This window comes from Hylobates moloch, unplaced genomic scaffold, assembly GCF_009828535.3.
Source record: "Hylobates moloch isolate HMO894 unplaced genomic scaffold, HMol_V3 SCAFFOLD_16, whole genome shotgun sequence".
Taxonomy (NCBI): domain Eukaryota; kingdom Metazoa; phylum Chordata; class Mammalia; order Primates; family Hylobatidae; genus Hylobates; species Hylobates moloch.
Genome location: NW_026652291.1, coordinates 3,596,470 through 3,621,889, shown reverse-complemented (window position 1 = coordinate 3,621,889; position 25,420 = coordinate 3,596,470). Strand labels below are relative to the sequence as shown.

At 44.2% G+C, this 25,420-nt stretch overlaps 1 protein-coding gene across 1 annotated transcript in view; it reads left to right on the top strand.

The window, feature by feature from the left end:
- The window catches only part of DYNC1H1 (dynein cytoplasmic 1 heavy chain 1), an 85,660-nt gene that overhangs the window by 7,616 nt on the left and 52,624 nt on the right, over positions 1 to 25,420 (top strand). The window contains exons 2-13 of the mRNA XM_032180539.2: positions 4,131 to 4,218; positions 7,739 to 7,912; positions 8,150 to 8,405; positions 8,791 to 8,977; positions 12,019 to 12,290; positions 12,382 to 12,609; positions 15,601 to 16,677; positions 17,363 to 17,542; positions 18,911 to 19,060; positions 22,056 to 22,202; positions 24,721 to 24,861; positions 25,210 to 25,386. Of these exons, the coding sequence (XP_032036430.1) occupies positions 4,131 to 4,218; positions 7,739 to 7,912; positions 8,150 to 8,405; positions 8,791 to 8,977; positions 12,019 to 12,290; positions 12,382 to 12,609; positions 15,601 to 16,677; positions 17,363 to 17,542; positions 18,911 to 19,060; positions 22,056 to 22,202; positions 24,721 to 24,861; positions 25,210 to 25,386 (3,077 nt within the window). The remainder of the gene's footprint in view (positions 1 to 4,130; positions 4,219 to 7,738; positions 7,913 to 8,149; positions 8,406 to 8,790; positions 8,978 to 12,018; positions 12,291 to 12,381; positions 12,610 to 15,600; positions 16,678 to 17,362; positions 17,543 to 18,910; positions 19,061 to 22,055; positions 22,203 to 24,720; positions 24,862 to 25,209; positions 25,387 to 25,420) is intronic.

Here is a 25,420-nt window from a genome sequence, read left to right as displayed (position 1 = left end):
TTCACAAGTTGTTATAATGTGTGTCAGTATAGCTTGCAGGGAACGAACTCATGAAGCAGGCTCAGTACTTTGATTCTTTGACTGCATGGACAGATAGTACAGTATTGGTCTGTTACATGTTAACAGTAACTTTGTATTAACTAGTAACTTTGCCAAGCATAAGGAAATGGATTCAAATTTTACTGAAAGTGATATTACCTAATCAAACGTGCAGATTGTGTTTGTATGTAAGCTTATAAATATAACAAGGCTAGTAGCCCCTTCGTTATTAAGAATTAATAATCAAGTGTCTTTCCTCCTCTGGACAACTATTTAAAAAAAAAAAAAAGAAAAGTAGAATGTCAGATTATTATTTGATGGCAGTTTTTGAAACAATGTCCTAAATTGTGTGACTGTAAATGGGAGTCAGACATACTCAACTGTGTTTGATCCATGTCTTTATAGGGAATATGCACAGAAAGACTAGTCCAAGATGTTTTCTGTGACTGATTCATAGTGACTTCCGTAAGTTATTATCAAGAGAAGTTAGAATTTAACAAAGCAGCAGGGAATATCTATTTGCATTATCGTTTTTGAGGATTATGTCATTGGGTGTGCCTTCCTGAGCTGAAGCAGCATTCTACTGCATTGCAGTATTCCCAGTACAGAGCTGGAGCGCTCACCACACAGCGGTGACTCATCTCTTGGAATGGCACCTAGTTCCCCTAACCCGGTTTGCATTAGGAAGTGTAGGCCACATGCTCAGATGCTGTGTCTGGACTGCGCAATTTCTGCGTGATTTTATTTGTATCAATGATGACTCTTCATGGGGGGAAGAAATGATTCAGAGTTAACAAGCCATATTTTTAGTTGTATCAGTGATTTCCTTTGATCATTATAGAATGTTAATTTTATTTTCTGTATATTGTTTCGGTGTTGTTTTGATGGCATATTTTGTATAAATGGTAGAACAATATTATGGAACATTCAGAAGATTGAGGGAGAAAATCATCGCAGTACTTTGACATCTGTTTCAGTTTGGAGATAGTTCTTTATTCTCTGTGTGCTTACATTTTACAGGTTGTAATCGTGGGTGGCTGCTTTCAGGCAGTGTGATTTCTCTTGTGGTCTAGCTACATTTGAGTGGTTAGAAAAATTGGTTGATTTCTTTGGTTTTTTTAATAGTCATTTTAAAAAATAGCTTAGCAAATATCTGGCATACTAGAATGTTCTGCCGCCTACTCCTTCCTCTTCCTAAACTTATATCCAAATATACCCAAAACAATAATTTGGAAGAATTATTGTTCTCTTGATAGATACACTAATTTTTTTTTTTTTTTTGAGACCAATCTCAGCTCACTGCAACCTCCACCTCCCAGGTTCAAGCAATTCTCTCACCCCAACCTCCCAAATAACTGAAATTACAGGTGCCAACCACCACACCCGGCTAATTTTTGAAGTTTTAGTAGATATAGGGTTTCACCATGTTGGCCAGGCTGGTATTGAACTCCTGACTTGAAGTGATCTGCCCGCTTCGGCCTCCCAAAGTGCTGAGATTACAGGCATGAGCCACCGCGCCTGGCCAGATAGACTAATATTTTACACTCTTTAGTGTGAATTTTGTATTTGTCTCATCTTAAAACTAAGGAAGCAGGGGTTGGGCACAATGACTCATGCTTGTAATGACAGGCCGAGGCATGAGGATCTCTTGAGCCCCAGGAGTTTGACACCAGCCTGAGCAACATAGAGAGACCCCATCTCTAAAAAATGTTTTAAAAATCCAGTGAAGGTGGTGGCATGAGCGTGTGGTCCCAGCTATTTGGGAGGCTGAGGCAGGAGGATCTCTTGAACCCAGAAGATCAAGACTGCAGTGAGCTGTGATGAAGCTACTGCATTCCAGCCTGGGCGACAGAGCAAGACATTGTCTCTAAATAAATAAATAAATTAATTAAAATAAAATGCTTACAGAAGGAGCACGATTTTTAAAACAACAACTAAGGAAGCAAATAGCTTTTGCTCAGACCCTATGTAACCAGGTTTCATAGTTTTTAGTGCTTAATGAAACATTATAACCACCTAACTCAACATTCTACTGCCTGCTCCACCGCCCATTTTACACCTTACAAATTTGAAGCTCAGAGAAAGAAAAATGACTTTCTCAGGGTCACACATCTTTTTTTTTTTTTTTTTTTTTTTTTTTTTTTTTGAGACAGAGTCTCGCTCTTTCACCCAGGCTGGAGTGCAGTGGCGCGATCTCGGCTCACTGCAGGCCCTGCCTCCCGGGGTTCACGCCATTCTCCTGCCTCAGCCTCCCTTGTAGCTGGGACTACAGGCGCCCGCCACCTCGCCCGGCTAATTTTTTGTATTTTTAGTAGAGACGGGGTTTCACCGTGTTAGCCAGGATGGTCTCGATCTCCTGACCTTGTGATCCGCCCGCGTCGGCCTCCCAAAGTGCTGGGATTACAGGCGTGAGCCACCGCGCCCGGCCGTGTCACACACCTTCTAAGCAATAGAACTTGATCTGTTAAAGCTACTGCCCTTTCCTTTTTTTTTTGAGATGGAGTTTCACTCTCGTTGCCCAGGCTGGAGTGCAATGGCGCTATCTCGACTCACCACAACCTCCACCTCCCGGGTTCAAGCGATTTGCCTGCCTCAGCTTCCCAAGTAGCTGGAATTACAGGCATGCACCACCATGCCTGGCTAATTTTGTATTTTTAGCAGAGACGGGGTTTCTCCATGTTTGTCAGGCTGGTCTCAAACTCCCTACCTGAGGTGATCCACCTGCCTTGGCCTCCCAAAGTGTTGGGATTACAGGCGTGCGCCATCGCGCCCAGCCTTCCCTTTCTATTACATCATGACTTTTAAAAGGTGAACCGTGTATAAAATAGTCATGTTAAATTAATCCATAGATTGTAATTTTTGCCAACATATGTTTCATCAGTACGTTATTACAAAGATAATTTGACTAGAATGTTTAGGCATCACATGGATTAGTACTAGATGTAGAGGTTTAGATTATTTTCTATTCTTATACTTTTTTTAGTTTTTCAATCTTGGTTTTTAATTTGGAAATTTGGTTCACATGCTTCTTGAGGCTATCTTACTATTAATTTCCAGTAAGCTTTTTTAAATTTAAATTTTATTATTAAAAAATTGAGACATGGTTTCACCATGTTGCCCAGACTAGTCTCATACTCCTGAACTCAAGTGGTCCACACCTCAGCCTCCCAAAGTGCTGGGATTACTGACGTAAGCCACCACGCCCGGCCTCCGTAAGCATTTGAAAGTGGCTACGGTGTGCGTGTTGTACTGTGTGGAATCTAGCATGGTCTCTGCCTTCCAGGAGCTCACAGTTGGGGAGGAAGATACATTCATAAGTCAAACCCAGAGCAGACTCAGGTAAGTGCTGTGGTGCAGCAGAGGGCAAGGCTAGGCGAATGCTTCTCAGTGACCCTTGGGATGTTTCTTGATAGTTTTCTTGATTGGGGTTTGCCTTGGGCCTCGCCTTGGTGAAAACTGGCCATGCTACATTGTGGCGAGGAGCCTGGGCTTTGGAATCACAAACTTCTGAATTCTCACATTGTTGCTTCCCACCCAAGTGTCTGTGGGCAAGTTACTGATATTCTTTACGGAGAAAACAAGGATAATAATAGTCACACCAACCGCATAGGGTTAAATGTGTGATAGCTGTAAAGTGCTTAGTAAAAATGCCTATCACACAGGTGGTGCTGAGTGAACAGCTGAGCAGAATATTCTTGAGAGCAGGGCTGGAAAGTGACTTCTGTGTTTGAAGCACAATGGATGAGCTTCCTGGGATGGGATGCTGAGAACTTGGCCATAGCCAGCAGCGGCTAGCACTGCCCACGGCCAGGCCCTGTTCCAGTGCTTTCATGCACCAACTCAGTTATCCCTGCAGAAGCCCTGGCATGCTCACACTACCCCGCTTCACAGACAACCACCTCACCCAAAGTCACACAGCAAAGTCAGGAGTGAGGAAAAAAAACAGATAGGAAGGGAAAAATAGTGCCAAGTCATGTAGGTGTTGATATGTCAGGTTGAGAGTAGGGAGAGGATAGTCATTGTCTAAGCAGTCGATAAATAAGAAATTGGAAATGTTGATATTAATTTAATATATTTATTATGATTTGTAGAGGATGTCGGTGATGAAGGAGAAGAAGAAAAAGAATTCATTTCCTATAACATCAACATAGACATTCATTATGGGGTTAAATCCAATAGGTGAGTAGTACGATTATTACCATTATCTCAGGTTATAAATTTATGAGAATTAATATGAATCTTTTTTCTTTTCAAACTTGGAAATTCTTACTAAGAGAATTAATATAAATCTCTCTCTTTTTTTTTTTTTGAGACAGAGTTTTGCTCTTGTTGCCCAGGCTGGCTGGAGTACAATGGCGCAATCTCAGCTCACTGCAACCTCTGCATCCTGGGTTCAAGCAATTCTCCTGCCTCATCCTTCCAAGTAGCTGGGATTGCAGACATGCACCGCCATGCCTGGCTAATTATGTATTTTTAGTAGAGACAGGGTTTCTCCATGTTGGTCAGGCTGGTCTCGAACTCCTGACCTCAGGAGATCCGCCCGCCTCAGCCTCCCAAAGTGCTAGGATTATAGGCATGAGCCACCGCGCCTGGCCTAAAATTAATATAAATCTTAATTGACTCAGACAAACACATTAAGAAAACACTCAAGTCCGGCACGGTGGCTCATGCCTGTAATCCCAGCACTTTGGGAGGCTGAGGTGGGCAGATCACTTGAGGTTAGGAGTTTGAGACTACCCTGACCAACATGGAGAAACCCTGTCTCTACTAACAATACAAAATTAGCCAGGCTTGGTGGCGCATGCCTGTAATCCCAGATACTTGGGAGGCTGGGGCAAGAGAATAGCTTGAACCCGGGAGGCAGAGGTTGCAGTGAGCCGAGATCGTGCCATTGCACTCCAGTCTTGGCAACAAGAGTGAAACTCCATCTCAAAAAAGAAAAAAAAAAGGAAAAGAAAACGTTCAAAAGATTTCTGGTCTTTAAATTCAGTGTCTTTGATTTCATGTCTTCAAATTAAGAAGATTTTCAAGACAATATAAATTATAAAATACTATCCTTTTAGTTGCCATATCATGGCATCTATCTTCTGTTTGAGCTGTAATATATGTAACATGTCTGATAATACTCTCAGATTACAGTCGGCCCTCCATATCTGGTTCCACATCTGCAGATTCAACCAACCACAGAAAATATTTGCAGGAAAAAAGCAATACATACAATACAAAAATAAAAAAGCAAGTAAAAAACAGCTAGTATAACAACTATTTGTATATTGTTTATGTTGTGTTAGGGATTACAAGTAATCTAGAGATGATTTAAAGTGTACTGGAGGATGTGCATAGGTTATATGAAATACTGTGCCATTTTATATAAGCAACTTAATATTTGCAGATTTTGGTGTCCCAGGGGAGTCCTGGAACCAATTTCCCGCATATACCAAGGGACAACTGGATATCAGATTTTTCATTATTACAACTAACTAGTAAACATTCTATGTACAGGTTTGATTCTTTTTAGGATAAATTCTAAAGACAGCATTACTAGTTCACTTGCAAAACATCATTAAAATTTTTAATGCATGTTACCAGATTTTCCACCTTTCAGAAAGATTGTGCTAATTTATCCTAGTAAACATATCCAAATTTAAATATGTAAATGTCATAATGGATTCTGCATTTTTTTAAACTTATTTTGAGTAATCTCAGGTTACAGAAGAGTTGCGTGAATAGTGTATAAAACTCCCAGATATCAATTGTTAGTGTTTGCCCCTTTGCATTATCATTTTTCCCCTGAATCATTTCACAGTTAGTTATAGACAGTATACTCCTTTATCCCTAAATACTTGTGTGTATTTCCTAAGAACAAGGACATTCTCATTCGTGGCCTCAGTACAATGATCAAATTCAAGAAGTGTAAGAGGTGTGGCAGTATTATTCTCTAATTATAGTACATGTTCAAATTGTCTCAATGATGTCCCTTATAGTAATTGTCCCCTAATTCAGAGTCCAGTCCAGGATCACACTTTAGTTTCTTGTCACTCTAAATTCCTTTAATCTGAGTAGTACTTCAGCCTTTGTGTACCTTTTATGACACTGACGTGTTTGACATTTGCATACCAGTAGCTTCATGGAACTGTTGGGTTTGCCTGATGTTTAGATTCAGGTTATACGATTTTGACAGAAATACTATTGTGACTTCATTCTTTCTCCATACGTTACATCAGAAAGTTTCATTGACTTTACAGTTATATGAAGTTTTTTGGGGTTGTTTGTTTGTTTTGAGATGGAGTCTCACTCTGTCGCCCAAGCTGGAGTGCAGTGGGGCAATCTTAGCTCACTGCAGCCTCTGCCTCCCAGGCTCAAGCGATCCTCCTGCCTCAGCCTCCTGAATAGTTGGGATTACAGGCACCTGCCACCACACCTGGCTAATTTTTTTTTTTCTTTCTTCTTGAGACGAAGTCTCGCTCTATCACCCAGTCTGGAGTGCAGTGGCACGATCTCGGCTCACTACAACCTCTGCCTCCCGGGCTCAAGTGATTCTCCTCCATCAGCCTCCCGAGTAGCTGGGATTACAGGCATGCACCACCATGCCCAGCTAATTCTTGTATTTTTAGTAGAGATGGGGTTTTGAAGTTTTTGAATAACTTTTTGAAGTTATCCGCCCACCTCGGCCTCCCAAAGTGCTGGGATGACAGGTGTGAGCTACTGCGCCCAGCCTAATTTTTGTATCTTTAGTAGAGATGTGGTTTCGCCATGTTGGCCAGGCTGGTCTCGAACTCCTGACCTCAAGGGATCTACCCACCTTAGCCTCCCAAAGTACTGGGATTACAGGCGTGAACCACCATGCCTGGCATATGAAATATTGTATATAAAGTACTGGCAAGGGAATTAGAAAATTCAAATTTTATTAATTACCTTGAAGGCATTAATTTAACCAACTTTGAGTGCCTGTTCTGTGCAAGGTGTGGCAATAGGTATAGAGTAATACACAAAGAAATAAAACCTGCTTCCTGTTCCCAAGAAGCTTGTCTTTGGGAGAAAGATTGGCAGATACATAACTAATTGTGATATTTGTCAAAATACAATGGAAACATGAAGATTGGAGAGATCGCTTCTGATTAGGGGAAGCCCACAGAAGAGGTCACACTGGAACTGAGTTTTGAGGGTTAGAATTTCAGCAGATGAATACAGATTCTTAAGCAAAGGCACAAAGCACGTGATGTGTTTAGGAAATGGGACATCTGGTCTAAGTGGTGTCTCGGTGGGAAAGAGGATACATAGCAGGAGGTGAAACAGGAAGAGTTGAGTAGGACCAGGCTAAGGGGAGCCTGGCTGGAATGCCCTCTTGTCACCTTAACCAGTGAGCAACTTTTGTTTACTTAGTACAGTAAATAAATGTTACAAATTAGCGTAAGATCAGATTTAAGTACTGCTTGTATTTCTAGGGCAGGTTAGTTTTAGGCCAATATTATGAATTCAACCCATGTATGAGACAAGTTAACTTTGCCTGGTTTCAAGTTTGTTCACATTCTATAACCATAACCTTGATTCAGTAGCTCTCATATACTAAAGAAAGACAAGCAGTACATTTCACTATTAGAAAAGCAACACTTCAGTATATTCTTAGTATGATTTTTAAATTAATAAGCCTAATTAGGAGTGTAACTTTTCTAATTTCTTGTTTTATTTTTCTTTTTAGCTTGGCATTCATTAAACGTACTCCTGTAATTGATGCAGATAAACCCGTATCTTCTCAGCTCCGGGTCCTTACACTCAGTGAAGACTCACCCTACGAAACTTTGCATTCTTTCATTAGCAATGCCGTGGCTCCTTTTTTTAAGTCTTATATTAGAGAGTCTGGCAAGGCAGACAGGTAAAAACCATTTTTCTTCTGTGGTTCGAATGTTATATTTCACTTAATATTCACAAGATAGTATAGAACTCGGTGTAAAACTTGGGAATTGGGAGGGTAATGCTAGTGAACCAAGGGGATATAAACCCTGTGTATTAATAAATGTGTGTGTCATTACTATTTGACAGACCTGAAATGATAGGATCTCTTTGGAGACCAACAGCACACTAAATGTTGAGGTATGAAATCTCTTTTTAGGGATGGTGATAAAATGGCTCCTTCAGTTGAAAAGAAGATTGCAGAACTCGAAATGGGACTCCTTCACTTGCAGCAAAATATTGAAATTCCGGAGATCAGCCTGCCGATTCATCCAATGATCACAAATGTTGCAAAACAGTGTTATGAGCGTGGAGAAAAGCCAAAAGTTACAGACTTTGGTGATAAGGTTGAAGACCCAACATTTCTTAATCAGTTACAATCTGGAGTTAACCGCTGGATCCGAGAAATTCAAAAAGTAAGAGCACAGGATTGAAAGTTATGTAAAATATGTTACTCTTTAATATCTTTGGGAAAACTGATCTGGATTTTGTCAGTGAGGTAAATTATGTGATAATTAGTGGTGCCTCCTCTTGGTCCTGGGATTGTCCAGTGCAGCACTAGCCTTGGTCTGGGTGGAATGGTCAGGGGCCAGTGTGAGATTGCTTGAGTAGTCACCCTGATAGAGCATTAATCTCAGCAGTCTCATACCTTTGATTTCCAATCAAGCCACTTTTGATTTACAGGGAAGGAAATCTACTTGAAATATAAAAATTGAGTTGTAATGCATGTGTTTAGTTAACGATATCTTTTCTACCTTGTTTAAATAGTGAATACCCTTGGATGTTATTTTATTTTCAAAGGTGACCAAACTGGATCGAGATCCTGCATCAGGAACTGCCTTACAGGAAATTAGTTTTTGGCTAAACTTGGAACGTGCGTTATACCGCATCCAGGAGAAACGGGAGAGCCCGGAAGTTCTCCTGACTCTGGATATCTTGAAACATGGCAAGCGCTTCCATGCCACTGTCAGTTTTGACACCGACACAGGTAACAACTACAACTAATAATCTGATCAGTGAGTTATTGATCGGGCTTTTACGAGATCTTACTTGACAATTTAAATGAAAACTGTAGTTTTCGTAGATGTACTGTCGTTTTTAACCATTTCCTTTCTTACATCACATCTTATCTTTCCCTCAGCTCCAAGTAATGAAAATTATTCTCCTACACACTTAGCTTTCCCCTTTCCCTTCAGGGGTTTTAAGAACGTGAAACAGCCTCTAGGTATGAGCACAGATTCCTTCTTGTTTCCCCACTGCTGGGCTCCATCAGTCATCTCCATGAGTCGGCTGTACAGCTGGCACAAAGTCAAGTATGCTTTTGACAGGCCAGGCAAGAAGGTGGTTTAAGTGAAGCAGTTCTATTTGCCCAGAGGGTTGTGGAAAAAGAACTGGTCAGTACCACTTTCTCTTCTTTGTCTTCCTCCCTATTCTGATAAGTGGCCAAAATGAATTTAGTTTTCTGAGTGGACAACAGTGCCAGTGATGTTGGTTTGTTTTTTTTTTTTTTTCTTTTTAAAATTTTTAAAATTTATTTTTTTTAAGAGATGGGATCTCACTTTGTTGCCCAGGCTGGAATCCGGTGGCGTGATCATAGCTCACTGCTGCCTGGAGTTCCCAGGCTCAGGCAATCCTCCCACCTCAGCCACCCAAGTAGCTGGGACTACAGGGATGCACCACCATGTCCAACTAATTTTTAAATTTTTGTAGAAATGGGGACTTGCCATGTTGCCCATGCTGGTGTCAAACTCCTAGTCTCAAGCAGTCCTCCTGCCTTGGCCTCCCAAAGTGCTAGGATTACAGGCAGTCATTATTATGATTATTTTTAAATTCCGTTAAAAACTTTTTTTTTTTTTTTTTGAGACGGAGTCTCGCTCTCTCACCCAGGCTGGAGTGCAGTGGCGCGATCTCGGCTCACTGCAGGCCCTGCCTCCCGGGGTTCACGCCATTCTCCTGCCTCAGCCTCTCTGAGTAGCTGGGACTACAGGCACCCGCCACCACGCCCGGCTAATTTTTTGTATTTTTAGTAGAGACGGGGTTTCACCGTGGTCTCGATCTCCTGATCTCGTGATCCACCCGCGTCGGCCTCCCAAAGTGCTAGGATTACAAGCGTGAGCCACCGCGCCCAGCCCGTTAAAAACTTTAAAACTTGACTGAGCTGCATTAGCACGTACTAGGTCTACAATGTTTGAACACGAGGCATTATTAGGCATTTCTGTTCAACTCTGTGCTCACAAAAGACATGTTAGAACAAGTAATTAAGACAGTAGTAGTTGTCATGTTCTCACTTCCCCCAAAAAACACGTGGTACCCACATCTTAAAGGTTGGAGGAAATTGCAAGTAGAAACCTTCCGGTTACTTAGATCACACTGCACACATTACCTGCGCATTCACTGTGCTGAAATGTATACTTTGATTTTTTTAACACTGCTGAAACCTTTGTTTTTTTCCTAATACTTTTTTTGATCTTATGCCAAAGAAAGTCAATAAATAGATTAGGATCCAAGCACTTTCGTGATTCCATGTCCTTAGTAATACGTTCACCTAAATTAAGCTGTGAATGTAAAACTTAAATTTTAATGTTCTCAAGGATAAAATTGGCCGGGCGCGGTGGCTCACGCCTGTAATCCCAGCACTTCGGGAGGCCAAGGCGGGCGGATCACGAGGTCAGGAGATCGAGACCATCCTGGCTAACACGGTGAAACCCCGTCTCTACTAAAAATACAAAAAATTAGCCGGGCGAGGTGGCAGGCGCCTGTAGTTCCCAGCTACGTGGGAGGCTGAGGCAGGAGAATGGCGTGAACCCCGGGGGGCGGAGCCTGCAGTGAGCCGAGATCGCGCCACTGCACTCCAGCCTGGGTGAAAGAGCGAGACTCCGTCTCAAAAAAAAAAAAAAAAAAAAAAAAAAAGGATAAAATTTTAGTTCTTCTAAACTTAATTGTTACTGATAGAACGTTAAAATAATATAGAACAGGAGAACAGGGGTCCCCATCCCCCAGACTGGTACTGGTCTGTGGCCTGTTGGGAACCAGGCTGTATAGCAGGAGGCCAGCAGCAGTGAGTGAGCATTACTGCCTGAGCTCTGCCCCCTGTCAGATCAGTGGCGGCATTAGATTCTCATAGGGGCACAAACCGTGTTGTGAACTGCACATACGAGGGGTGTAGATTATGCACCCCTTATGAGAATCTAATGCCTGATGATCTGTCCACTATCTCCCATTACATCACCCTCAGATGGGACCACCTAGTTGCAGGAAAACAAGCTCAGGGCTCCCACAGATTCTACATTATGGTGAGTATGTAATAATAATAATAGAAATAGTCCGAGTGCAGTGGCTCACACCTATAATCCCAGCATTTTGGAAGGCCTAGGCGGGCGGATCACCAGGTCAGGAGATGGAGACCATCCTGGCTAACACGGTGAAACCCCATCTCTACTAAAAATACAAAAAATTAGCTGGGCGTGGTGGCAGTCGCCTGTAGTCCCAGCTACTTGGGAGGCTGAGACAGGAGAATCACTTGAACCTGGGAGGCGGAGGTTGCAGTGAGCCGAGATCACGCTACTGCACTCCAGCTTGGGCAACAGAGCAAAACTCCGTCTCAAAAAAATAAAATAACAGAAATAAAGTGCACAATAAATGTAATGTGCTCGAATCACCTAGAAACTACCCACCCCCCGCCCTCCCCAACCGTCTGTGGAAAAATAGTCTTCCACGAAACTGGTCCCCCGTTGCCAAAAATGTTGGGGGCCGCTGATATAGAAAGCAAAACAAAGCACGGTAAATTCTCTGAGGCTGCCACCTTCAGCCTTTAGAGTATATATGAATTGACTCATACTCTTAAATAAGCAAAAATGGAACAACACTAGGGTTATCCTGTTAATAACGTGTTGTTTTTTCAAATATGAATAGTTTTTGTCTCACTAGATCTTTTGCAACGTCAAAGTGTTCCATTGTAATGGCATATTTTAGTTTACTTAGTTTTGTTACTTTATGTGAAAACCATTAACTCTTTCTCTGTTAATATAGGTCTAAAACAGGCTTTGGAAACTGTGAATGACTACAATCCTCTGATGAAAGATTTCCCTCTGAACGATTTGCTGTCTGCCACGGAGCTGGACAAAATAAGACAGGCGCTTGTTGCCATTTTCACCCATTTGAGAAAGATCCGAAACACAAAATATCCTATTCAGAGGGCACTGCGTTTGGTGGAGGCGATTTCAAGAGACTTGAGTTCTCAATTACTCAAAGTATTGGGCACTAGGAAATTGATGCATGTTGCTTACGAAGAATTTGAAAAAGTAAGTTTGAATATATAAGAAAACCAACCTCAAGACGTTGAGATGAAAGTATGTCTTAATAATAAGCCTCATTTTTGAAATTCTGTCCTAGGTTATGGTAGCATGCTTTGAAGTTTTTCAGACTTGGGATGATGAGTATGAGAAACTTCAGGTATTGTTGAGAGACATCGTCAAAAGAAAAAGGGAAGAAAATCTGAAGATGGTGTGGCGTATCAACCCTGCCCACAGGAAGCTGCAGGCCCGCCTTGACCAGATGAGAAAATTTAGACGCCAGCACGAACAGCTGAGAGCTGTTATCGTCAGGGTCCTGAGGCCGCAGGTAAGATTTGCATTCTAAAAATTTGTGTTTTGTTTTTGTTTTGTTTTTTGTTTGTTTGTTTGTTTTTTTGAGACGAAGTTTCACTCTTGTTGCCCAGGCTGGAGTGCAATGGCGTGATCTTGGCTCACTGCAACCTCTGCCTCCTGGGTTCAAGCGATTCTCCTGCCTCAGCCTCTCAAGTAGCTGGGATTACAGGTGCCTGCCACCACGCCCGGCTAATTGTTTATATTTTAAGTAGAGACAGGCTTTCACCATGTTGGCCAGGCTGGTCTTGAACTGACCTTCAAGTGATCCACCTGTCTCAGCCTCCCAAAGTGCTGGGATTGTAGACGTCAGACAGCGTACCCAGCCTGTTCTTGTTTGAGACAGTCTCATTCTGTTACCTAGGCTGGAGTACAGTGGAGGGATCTTGGCTCACTGCAGCCTTTGCCTCCTGGGCTCAAGCAGTTCTCCTGCCTCAGCTTCGTGAGTAGCTGGGACTATAGGCGTACCCCACCACGCCCAGCTAATTTATTTGTGTGTGTGTGTGTGTTGGAGGTGGAGGGGGGAGGTTGTAGAGGAGGGGTCTCACCATGTTGCCCAGGCTATTCTCGAACTCCTGAGCTCAAATGATCCGCCCACCTCAGCCTCCCAAAGTGCTGGGATTACAGGCATGAGCCACTGTACCCTGCCCATATGCATTGCTTTAATGTGTTTTTTGAAAAATTAACTACTTTCTGTTGTCTTTAAGATCTAGTGATTCAGTATTGTGTGTAATTTTTTTATTTTTTATTTTTTATTTTTTATTTTTTATTTTTTTTTTTTTTGAGACAGAGTCTTGGTCTGTCACCCAGGCTGGAGTGCAGTAGCATGATCTCGGCTCACTGCAACCTCTGCCTCTGGGGTTCAAGCAATTCCGCCCCAGCTTCCAAGTAGCCGGGATTACAGGCGCCAGCCACCACACCCAGCTAATTTTTGTATTTTTAGTAGAAATAGGGTTTCGCCGGCTGGGCGTGGTGGCTCACACCTGTAATCCCAGCACTTTGGGAGGCCGATGCCGGTGGATCACGAGGTCAGAAGATCGAGACTATCCTGGCTAACACGGTAAAACCCCATCTCTACTGAAAATACAAAAAAATTACCTGGGGGTGGTGGCAGGCGCCTGTAGTCCCAGCTACTCGGGAGGCTAAGGCAGGAGAATGCCATGAACCCAGGAGGCGGAGCTTGCAGTGAGCCGAGATCGCACCACTGCATTCCAGCCTGGGTAACAGAGCAAGACTCCGTCTCAAAAAAAAAAAAAAAAGGAAAAGAAATAGGGTTTCACCGGCCGGGCGCGGTGGCTCACGCCTGTAATCCCAGCACTTTGGGAGGCCGAGGCGGGCGGATCACGAGGTCAGGAGATCGAGACCATCCTGGCTAACACAGTGAAACCCCGTCTCTACTAAAAATACAAAAAATTAGCCGGGCGAGATGGCGGGCGCCTGTAGTCCCAGCTACTCGGGAGGCTGAGGCAGGAGAATGGCGTGAACCCCGGGGGGCGGAGCCTGCAGTGAGCCGAGATTGTGCACTGCACTCCAGCCTGGGCGACAGCGAGACTCTGCCTCAAAAAAAAAAAAAAGAAATAGGGTTTCACCATGTTGGCCAGGCTGGTCTTGAACTCCTGACCTCAAGTGATCCACCCGCCTCGGCCTCCCGAAGTGCTGGGATTACAGGCGTTGAGCCACCATGCCCAGCCCATCCAAATCTTTAGTGTTTTCCATCCATTTATCCCTTCCCCCATCTTGCAAGGACCCTAGGGCCAGACTTCCTGGGTTTTAAATCCTAATTCCACCGTTTACTAGCTCTGTGACTGGAACTCTTTATTTAATCTCTTTTTCTGAGAGTCCTCCTGTGTAAAACATGGATAGCAATTACATATGCCTGAGATTTGTTAAAATGATTAAATGACTAATTAAATGACTAATTTCTTTATACATTTTTTTTTCTCTTCTGAATTTATCTTTCATTCTTTTTTGTTTTTTTGAGATGGGGTCTTGCTTTGTCGCCCAGGCTGGAGTGCAGTGGCGTGATCTCGGCTCACTGCAACCTCCACCTCCTGGGTTCAAGCGATTCTCTGTCTCAACTTCCTGAGTAGCTGGGAATACAGGCGTGCACCACCATGCCTGGCAAATTTTTTGTATTTTTAGTAGAGACGGGGTTTCACCACGTTGGCCAGGCTGGTCTCGAACTCCTGACCTCGTGATCCGCCCGCCTTGGCCTCCCAAAGTGCTGGGATTACAGGCATGAGCCACTGCGCCCAGCCTATTCATTCTTCTTTACCAATTCTTCTTTAAAAAAAATCTAGTCCAATGAAACCACATTGTCTGAAAAACCTTTGTAGTATAGAGTTAAAATATACTCTATAGTATTTTACTTGGCATTTCTAAGTTGCGGTTATAAAATGTTTGACTCAAAGTTTAAAAATCTGTATTGCTAATTGGTAGCTTTTGTGTGGCGTGTACAACAGAATTTTAAAAGTCTTCCAGGCACGGTGGCTCACACCTGTAATTCCAGCACTTTGGGAGGCTGAGGTGGGAGGATCGCTTGAGCCCAGCAGTTAGAGGCTGCACAGAGTGAGACCCTGTCTCATAAAAAATAAAAATAAAGTTTGTTTTATTTATTTATTTTGAGACAGAGTCTCACTCTGTTGTCCAGGCTGGAGTGCAGTGGTGCAATCTCAGCTCACTGCAACTTCCACCTCCCGGGTTCAAGTGATTTCCTGCCTCAGCCTCGTGAGTAGCTAGGATTACAGGCCTGCACCAACATGCCCGGCTAATTTTTGTATTTTTAGTAGAGACGGGGGTGTCAGCATGTTGGCCGGGCTGGTCTCGAACTCCTGACCTCAGCTGATCTATCCACCGCAGCCTCCCAAAGTGCTGGGATTATAGGCGTGAGCTACTGTACCCGGCTTAAAATAAAATTTAAAGCCTTCATTTGGTCAGCATTTCTTGATTACATATCTTTCTCCTTTAGGTCACGGCAGTTGCACAACAGAATCAAGGAGAGGTCCCTGAACCCCAAGATATGAAAGTGGCTGAGGTTCTCTTTGATGCTGCAGATGCAAATGCCATTGAGGAAGTAAACCTTGCTTATGAGAACGTCAAGGAAGTGGATGGACTGGATGTTTCCAAAGAGGGCACGGAAGCCTGGGAGGCTGCTATGAAGAGGTACGATGAGAGGATCGACAGAGTGGAGACCCGGATCACCGCTCGCCTTCGGGATCAGCTTGGCACAGCCAAGAATGCCAACGAGATGTTCAGGATTTTCTCCAGGTTTAATGCGCTGTTTGTCAGGCCTCACATCCGTGGGGCCATTCGTGAATACCAGACCCAGCTGATCCAGCGTGTGAAAGATGACATCGAGTCTCTTCACGACAAGTTCAAGGTCCAGTACCCACAGAGTCAGGCTTGTAAGATGAGTCACGTTCGTGACTTGCCCCCTGTGTCAGGGTCTATCATCTGGGCTAAACAGATCGACAGGCAGCTGACGGCCTACATGAAGCGGGTGGAAGATGTCCTTGGCAAGGGCTGGGAGAATCACGTGGAGGGGCAAAAGCTGAAGCAGGATGGAGACAGCTTCCGCATGAAGCTCAACACGCAGGAGATCTTTGATGACTGGGCAAGGAAGGTGCAGCAGCGCAACCTCGGTGTCTCGGGGCGCATTTTCACCATCGAAAGTACTCGGGTTCGGGGCCGAACTGGAAATGTGCTTAAGCTGAAAGTTAACTTTCTTCCTGAGATTATCACACTATCCAAAGAAGTCCGGAACCTCAAGTGGCTTGGTTTCCGCGTCCCACTGGCGATTGTGAACAAAGCCCATCAAGCAAACCAGCTTTACCCGTTTGCCATCTCACTGATCGAGAGCGTTCGTACCTATGAACGGACCTGCGAGAAGGTGGAGGAGCGGAACACCATTTCGCTTTTGGTGGCTGGCTTGAAAAAGGAAGTGCAGGCCCTGATCGCAGAAGGCATTGCATTGGTGTGGGAGTCCTACAAACTTGACCCATATGTACAGCGCTTAGCAGAGACTGTCTTCAACTTCCAAGAAAAGGTATGCTCTCATGTAATCCTCAGGTGTCGTGGTAACAAATGAAGCATGGTAATAGCGAACTCAGGTAAAACACTAGTTCTCCCAAAGAAGGCATGCATGGTTGATGCAGCATACGGCCATATGAGCTGCAAGGGAGGAGGACCCTTTGTACTCACCAGGCTATTTAATGGTGCTGCATTTTAGGGAGGCCACTAAGTAACAACCTGAGTTTAGAAACAATTGGAGAGCTAAAGGACACAGGAGTCTGACAGAGCAGAATGCACTTTTATTGCTGCTACAGCTGAAAGCAGAGCAGGCTCTAGGTCTCAGCCACGAAGGCCTTACCCAGAGCCTGTGGCTGCCAGCGGACCAGATGCATACGACAGCGAGGCTGGCTCCCCAGGCACAGGAGGAGCTGAACAAAGCACATTTACTTCCTTCTCCCAGATTTACCCATCAGAGGCCACCTCTCCTGTGAGTGGGAGTAAGGGAAGAAAGCTGGGGAGGCTCCATGCATTTTCCTTCCCTCTACAAGGACATGCAAGTGGGGATTAGTGTTCTCACCCCAGCAGCTAGGATTAGCTACTTATGGAAGAACTGTGCCTGGAGTATTTGTCAATCTATAATACTTGGGAAGAATGTTATGTGAGAATAAAGGAACAGAGTGTGAGTGGGTGTTTTAAATATTAAATACTTCTTCCTTCAGGTGGATGATCTGCTGATCATTGAAGAAAAAATAGACCTAGAAGTCCGTTCCTTGGAAACTTGTATGTATGACCATAAGACATTCTCGGAGATCTTGAACAGAGTCCAGAAAGCAGTGGATGACTTAAATCTGCACTCCTATTCCAATTTGCCCATCTGGGTCAACAAGCTTGACATGGAGGTAAGGGATAGAATTTGCTAGCGTGTTCCTCCTTTTTCTTCTGCTGACCCTCCAGTAAGCTTATTAGTTTGTCACTAAAAAGCATTTTTCCCTGGAAATTATCTGTGATAGTTCAATTCCCCTCCAAAATCTCATTTAACTAGTGATAGAAGTGAATTGTGGGCCGGGCGCGGTGGCTCACGCTTGTAATCCCAGCACTTCGGGAGGCCGAGGTGGGCGGATCACGAGGTCAGGAGATCGAGACCACGGTGAAACCCCATCTCTACTAAAAATACAAAAAAATTAGCCGGGCGTGGTGGCGGGCGCCTGTAGTCCCAGCTACTCAGAGAGGCTGAGGCAGGAGAACGGCGTGAACCCGGGAGGCGGAGCTTGCAGTGAGCCGAGATCGCGCCACTGCACTCCAGCCTGGGCGACAGAGCGAGACTCCGTCTCAAAAAAAAAAAAAAAAAAAAAAATGAAGTGAATTGTGGCCAGGCATAGTGGTTCGTCATGCCTGTAATCCCAGCATTTTGAGAGGCCGAGGCAGGCAGATCGCTTGAACCCAGGAGTTCGAGACCAGCCTGGGCAACATGGCAAGACCCTGTCTCTACTATAAATACAAAAACTAGCCAGATGTGCTGATGAGCACCTGTAGTCCCAGCTACTCAGTAAACTGAGGCGGGAGGATCACTTGAGCCCAGGAGGCGGAGGTTGCAATGACCCGACATCACACCACTGCACTCTAGCAGAGTGAGACCCTATCACACACACACAAAAAAAGAACCAAATTATGATACTACATGTCAGTACTCACATCAAGTTTAAGTTGGAAGCAGGGAGATAAGAGAGAGGAGAAAGTATTGCCTTTATTTGCTGGATATTTGATAACTTCCTATATGCCCTTCCTTGCTTTCCTTATGATTCGCATTACCTTTTCTAGCCCTCCAGGTGTCCTCCTCTGATGACCCCGCCCCTCCCCAACACCCAATTTAGAAACAGCCACATTCTGCCCCCACCCGTATCCCTGTAGACAAGTGGGGACGGGCAGAAGGTGTGGTATGTGTGCGTAAAGCACAGTTACCAATCCATGCCTTTTCTCACTGGTGGACTTCAGAGAGCACGCCAGTGGAGAGTGTTGGGGAGGAGGGTATTTTATAGGAGAGGTTACAGGTTGTGAAGGATTGGTGATTCAGTATCCAAAGATGGAGAACACAGCCTAACAAGTGATCTGTGGCTGGGAGAAAGTGAGATTCTGAGAAGAGAGATATGAAGGCTTCTAGTTAGGAACTGTGCATCTTTTATCTGAAGCACCTACCACTTTCTGATTAACTTGCTTTGTGAGCTAACTTTCAGAAGAAACACTGTTCTCTGATACAACGTTGTCTGTAGATTGAAAGAATATTGGGCGTCCGTCTGCAAGCTGGCCTGAGAGCGTGGACCCAGGTTCTTCTTGGACAAGCTGAAGATAAAGCAGAAGTTGACATGGACACGGATGCTCCACAAGTTAGTCACAAGCCTGGTGGAGAGCCAAAGATCAAAGTGAGTGCTTCTGTGGCATTCTGTTTACTAATAAGTAAAATAACAAAACTCTCTCGTTAAAAAGTACCTGTGAAGAGGTCACTTAGTGTGGACACCTGGCAGATGCCACCTTAACCAGGTGATGGAGGTCAGCCTCACCAGTGGCGATGTGTAGGTGTCATGTGCCCTCTGATGTGATGCGATGGGAAGGGCAGGTCACCTCCGCACTCTTTCTCCAAAATTCCTCACTCTCGTGAGATGTTAACATTGAAGAAAGCTGGTGGAGGATATGTGGAAACTCCTTGTACTTCTTTGAAACTCTCCTATAAATCTAAAATAATTATTTTAAGTCCTAAAAAATGAAAAATTAAATTTTAGAAAAAAAACTACACTGTGGAAAAAAACTTCTTACCAAACATTCATGCAATAAATTATTTCAGGAACAGGCCGGGCGCGGTGGCTCACGCTTGTAATCCCAGCACTTTGGGAGGCCAAGGCGGGCAGATCACGAGGTCAGGAGATCGAGACCACGGTGAAACCCCGTCTCTACTAAAAATACAAAAAATTAGCCAGGCGTGGTGGCAGGCGCCTGTAGTCCCAGCTACTCGGAGAGGCTGAGGCAGGAGAATGGCGTGAACCCGGGAGCCGGAGCTTGCAGTGAGCCGAGATTGCGCCACTGCACTCCAGCCTGGGTGACAGAGCGAGACTCCGTCTCCAAAAAAAAAAAAAAAAAAAAAATTATTTCAGGAACCACATGTAATCCACCAGAAGTCAATGTTCAGACCATGACATTGAAACGTACTCCACTGTTTTAACAAAGGTCTCAGTCCACATCCCCGGGAAGAAGGTGGTGACACAGTGGCCACCACGCAGAGTAGTAGTCTGTGCCTCCCAAGCCATCTCTTTCCCATTCGTGTGGAGCTTGGCAAGCTTTCTAAACAACTGAATAATTATGTCAACTAGCACTGTGTAAGTAGGCCCTATCTGCTGCTATTGGTGGTGGTTACAAAGGAATCCACCTTACAGTAAGTGTTTATAGTATTTGTGTTATATTTACCAATAAAAAGGCCTCACAAAACAGTAAAAACTTTGATCTGGGAGAAACAGTTGGCTTTTTTCCCCTACCTACACTTTACCTTTTTATTTTTTTCCCTTACACTTGAAAAATGTTTTCACTTTTGAATATTTCTGTTTCCACCTTTGAATATTACTATTATTGGATATTCATCCCCAGAGCATACTTTTTAAAATACCAAGTCCCAGAGAAGCAAATGAGTGTTTCTAAATTGATACAATTACAGTCATGCACTGCATAATGACATTTCAGTCAACGACAGACCACATATACAATGGTGGTCCTGAAGATTACAATACCATATTTTTACCCTACCTTTTCTATGTTGTAATATGTTTAGATACACAAATACTTACCATTGTGTTCCAGTTGCTTACAGTATTCAGTACAGTAACATGCTGTACAGATTTGTAGCCTGAGAGCAATCGGCCATGCCACATAGCCTAGGTGGGCAGCGGGCTCTGTCATCTAGACTTGTGTAGGTACATGCTGTGGAGTTTGCACAGTGACAGAATCACCTCACCATGATTCTCAGAACGTATCCCTGTTGTTAAGCAACACATGACTATCTAGTGGAGACTAAGTTGGAATTCTTGTTTAGCGTGAAGCACTGGCAGGTGGCACAGACTTACCTGACCTTGGTCAACATATATCATTGCCCAACAACTGATAACCTGGGTTGTATCACTGCTTCAGTGGTGCTAGCTTCTCGGGTCTCAAGATTGTTATGTTGAGACATCGTCATATACTTATGTCAAACCAGATGAAGGTTCATTGAGTACCTGTTACATGTTCAGTGCCTGGGCACCAGGGACCCAGGAGAAGGTGAAGCAGCACCTGCTGTCTGACTTACGTTCTTTTGGGGAAGGCACAAATGACAAACATGACATTATAAAAGACCATGTCTGATAATCAAGTGACAGACATTGTGGTTCAGACTGAAGTAGTTTAGTAATTTAGAGAGAGAAGGTGTTGAGTATCAAAACTATTTTATTGAGGCCAGGCACGGTGGCTCACACCTGTAATCCCAGCACTTTGGGAGGCCAAGGTGGGCAGATCGCTTGAGCTCTGAAGTTCGAGACCAGCCTGGGCAACATGACGAAACCCCATCTCTATAAAAAATACAAAAATTAGGCCGGGCGCGGTGGCTCACGCCTGTAATCCCAGCACTTTGAGAGGCCGAGGCGGGCGGATCACAAGGTCAAGAGATCGAGACCACCCTGTCCAACATGGTGAAACCCCGTCTCTACTAAAAATACAAAAATTAGCTGGGCATGGTGGTACATGCCTGTAGTCCCAGCTACTCAGGAGGCTGAAGCAGGAGAATCGCTTGAACCCGGGAGGCAGAGGTTGCAGTGAGCTGAGATGGCGCCACTGCACTCCAGCCTGATGACAGAGTGAGACGCCGTCTCAAAAAAAAAAAAAAAAAAAAAAAAATACAAAAATTAACTGGGCATGATGGTGCACGCTTGTGGTCCCAGCTGCTTGAGGGGCTGAGGCAGGAGGATTGCTTGAGCCCAGAATGTCAAGTGAGCCATGTCGCCACCGCACTCCGGCCTGGGTGATAGAGTGAGACCCTGTCTCAAAAAAAAACAAAAAGCGAAGGACTTGGCATGGTGGCTCACACCTGTAATCGCAACACTTTGGGAGGCTGAGGCAGGTGGATCACCTGAGGTCAGGAGTTTGAGACCAGCCTGACCAACATGCCGAAACCCGTCTCTACTAAAAATATAGAATTAGCTGGGCATGCTGGCGCATGCCCATAATCCCAGCTACTTGGGAGGCTTAGGAGAATCGCTTGAACCTGAGAGGTGGAGGTTGCAGTGAGCCAAGGTTGCGCCATTGCACTGCAGCCTGGGCAATAAGAGTGAAACTCTATCTTAAAAAAAAAAATTTTATTGAAATAGATTGCTGAGTAGAAATGAAACCTTTCTTTCACAGAATGTCGTTCATGAGCTAAGAATAACCAATCAGGTAATCTACTTGAATCCGCCAATTGAAGAGTGCAGATACAAGCTGTATCAGGAAATGTTTGCCTGGAAGATGGTTGTACTGTCTCTCCCCAGGATCCAGAGTCAGAGGTACCAGGTAAGCCTTTGGCGACTTGAGGCACACGCCTCTGACCAGGCCTGTCATGGGCTCTGTGACACCATTTCTTCATGGTGCTTCTTTAAATAAGCTCTTGATATTGTTTACAAACTCCAGACATCCCAGGGGAAAGTTAGGGAGGCTTTTTGTGCCCTGACCTTTTTTCCAACTAGTTACTTGGGATTTGTAGCTTGGTCTCAGGAGTCTCTTTGAACTTCTGTCCATGAGCGTCTTTGGGAATCTCAATTCCTGCTTCTCCCTCTCCTCCCCACCCCCTACTTTTTATTAAGGGAATTTTAAAACATACACAAAAGTTGAGGGAATCAAGAGCCTCCCACCACACAGCTTTATCAATATGTGGCCAATGTTATTTATATTTTCTTCCCTACCTCTCCACCCCCACCAGATTATCTTAAAGCAAATCTCAGATGTAATATACTCTTAGTATATTTTTAGAACAAAAGGAAAGCTCAAAAGACCATTTAGTCCCCAGTGTTACTTCTAAACAGAACCAGTGGCTTTCATAAAAAAAGATGAGACAACTTCTGCTATTGCAGACTCTTCCAGAATTTAGAGATCTTCTTAAGACATTAACTGGTTTCTTAACTTTGAACATAAACTCAGATCTTTTAGGATTTTTTTTGAGGTAGTTAATTGCCTATGGCTAAAATTGTGGTGGTGTTTCACCTAATGCTGGGCACTGTCCAGCTAATCAGAACCAAGCTATGGATACTGGCTTCTGCCCTTCAAGGAGTCTACATACAATCCTTAGCATCATTCTCATCATGTTTCTCCTGTTTTTAACCAGCCGTGTTTCTATTTGCGTTGTTCTCTTGCTATCTCCAAATTTAACAAACTGAAGCCAGCAGTCTCCTTGTTCCCTAGAGCCCATCCCCTCACTCTTGTTTAGCTGTTCTGCCCTCTCTTCTGGGTCTTCTTTCAGTACCTAAACGGGACCCCATGTCCCCTGCAATCTTCATAAGGCAGCTCCCTTCTCAGGCACTCCTCCAGCCTCCTCCAGCACTGCTCTGTGTGATCACCCACAGCCCCACTGCTGACTAGTGGGCTTCTCTGTCCTTGTCTCACCTCTTAACTGCAAGACTTGATGGAGGCTCCCTCCTGCATGATGCTCTGGACTCTTCAGAACACCGTGCCTCCTGGTTCTCCTCCCACCTCAGTGGCTAGTCTCCTTTATTGGTTCCTCTTTTGCCTTCCCCTTAAACTCCCTCTAAATGTTTCGTTCCCTTTCCACTCCTGTGCACTCTCTTTCTGGTCTCATCTAGTCTTGTTGACTTTAAATGCCACCTGCAAGCTGACAGCTCTGTGTTCGTATCTCCAGCTGACCTTTCTCCTGACTCCTGGCTTGTCTGGCAAGCTGCCAGCATGGCATCTCCACTTGGCTGTCTTGGAGTCGCGTCACACTGAGCACTTCTTGAGCCCTGCCTCCCCAAGTTTTATCTTCCCTCAGTCTTTCACTTCCCACCCTTCAGCTCATTCAGGCCAAAAATCATGGTATTGTCCTTGACTCCCGTTGTGTGTCTCTTGAAAATGAATGCTGAGCTGTTTCACTGGCACCACTCCGTACAAGGTACCCTCACCTCTCACTTGGATTATTAATGTTCCCTCCTATCTGTTCTCTCTGCCTTTGCCTCCCTAAAATCTGTTTTCAACACAGCAGCCAAAGCAAGTCTTAGATTCTAAGTCAATCCTGACACTCTTTTCAGAGCCCTTGAATGACTTCCTATCTCACTCATCATGAAAGTCAAAGCCCCAGTAGCTTGCTGGGCCCATGTAATGTGTTGCTTATTGTTTCTCTGACTTCAGCTCCTGCTGCTTCTCCCTTCACTGGCTCTGCCCCATCACACTGGAGTCTTGCTGGTCCTGAAACATGCCGGTAGACTCTTGCCTCTGTGCCTTCACATTTGTTGATCTCAACTGAGAATCCTTGGCGGCAAATATTCACAACTTACCCCTCTCCTCTTGGTTTCTCGCAACTTTCCCCTTCTCAGCGAGGCCTTTCCTGACCTCACTATTGAAAATGCAGCCTTCCCCATGCTGCGCCCACACTCCCTCTCCTTCTCCTTCTCATTCTTGCTCCGTAGTTATCTCTCACCACCTGACATTCTGTGTATTTTGCTTATTCCCTAATCACGTCTCTCCTCCCATAGAGTGTAAGTCCCTGTGAGCAGGGATTTTTATCTGCTTATTGTACCTAGAATAGTGCCTGGCACATAACAGGCACTCAGATAGCTAGAATGAGCAGATGGCTTCGTGCACTTTTCAGCTGTTTTTGCATTGCCACATTTCTCTGTTTTCATTATGTTCTTGTATTGGTTTGATGAGTTAAATATAAGTAGGCTTTCTGGTTACTTGTGGCCAGGGTAAGTGGATATTATTCCTTAAATGCCATTTTGGTCATGAGCTTTTCTTTCAGTTCATTTTAATTAAGTAAAAGGTGACACTTAGATTACCGTTTTCATATACACTACTTGCATTCATTTCGGCTTTGGTTGGCTAGGTGGGTGTACATTACGAATTGACTGAGGAAGAGAAATTCTATCGGAACGCTTTAACACGGATGCCTGATGGCCCTGTTGCCCTGGAAGAGTCGTATTCTGCTGTCATGGGCATTGTATCTGAAGTTGAACAGTATGTCAAGGTAAGAAACTCCTAATTTCATTCAAATATGCATATGGTCTATTCTAGACGCTTAAGAGTACAAGATATAAAGAACATGGAGCTAAAAGGTCTTGACTGTATGTATGGTTCACTAGATACTATTTGCTGTTTCAAAGCAGAGAGTAAATGATAGGAGACATCTTTTGGAGTTTTAACCATGACGTTCGAGAATCTTTTTTGATATGAAAGTTCTGAGAATCTGAAGTGAGAATTTCTCTAATAGTGGTGAAAGACATGAACCTTCTTAATGGAATGTGAACATAAGAGGTGCCAGTATTCTACAAAATGAAAACTCAAACTATTATTTAACTGTGTTCTTCATTTGCAGGTTTGGCTTCAGTATCAGTGTTTATGGGATATGCAAGCTGAAAACATCTATAACAGACTTGGAGAAGATCTCAACAAATGGCAGGCTCTCCTGGTCCAGATAAGGAAGGCCAGAGGAACCTTTGACAATGCAGAAACCAAGAAAGAGTTTGGACCAGTAGTTATAGATTATGGCAAGGTGAGCCCTGCTGTCTGGTTGAAAGGTGTCAAGG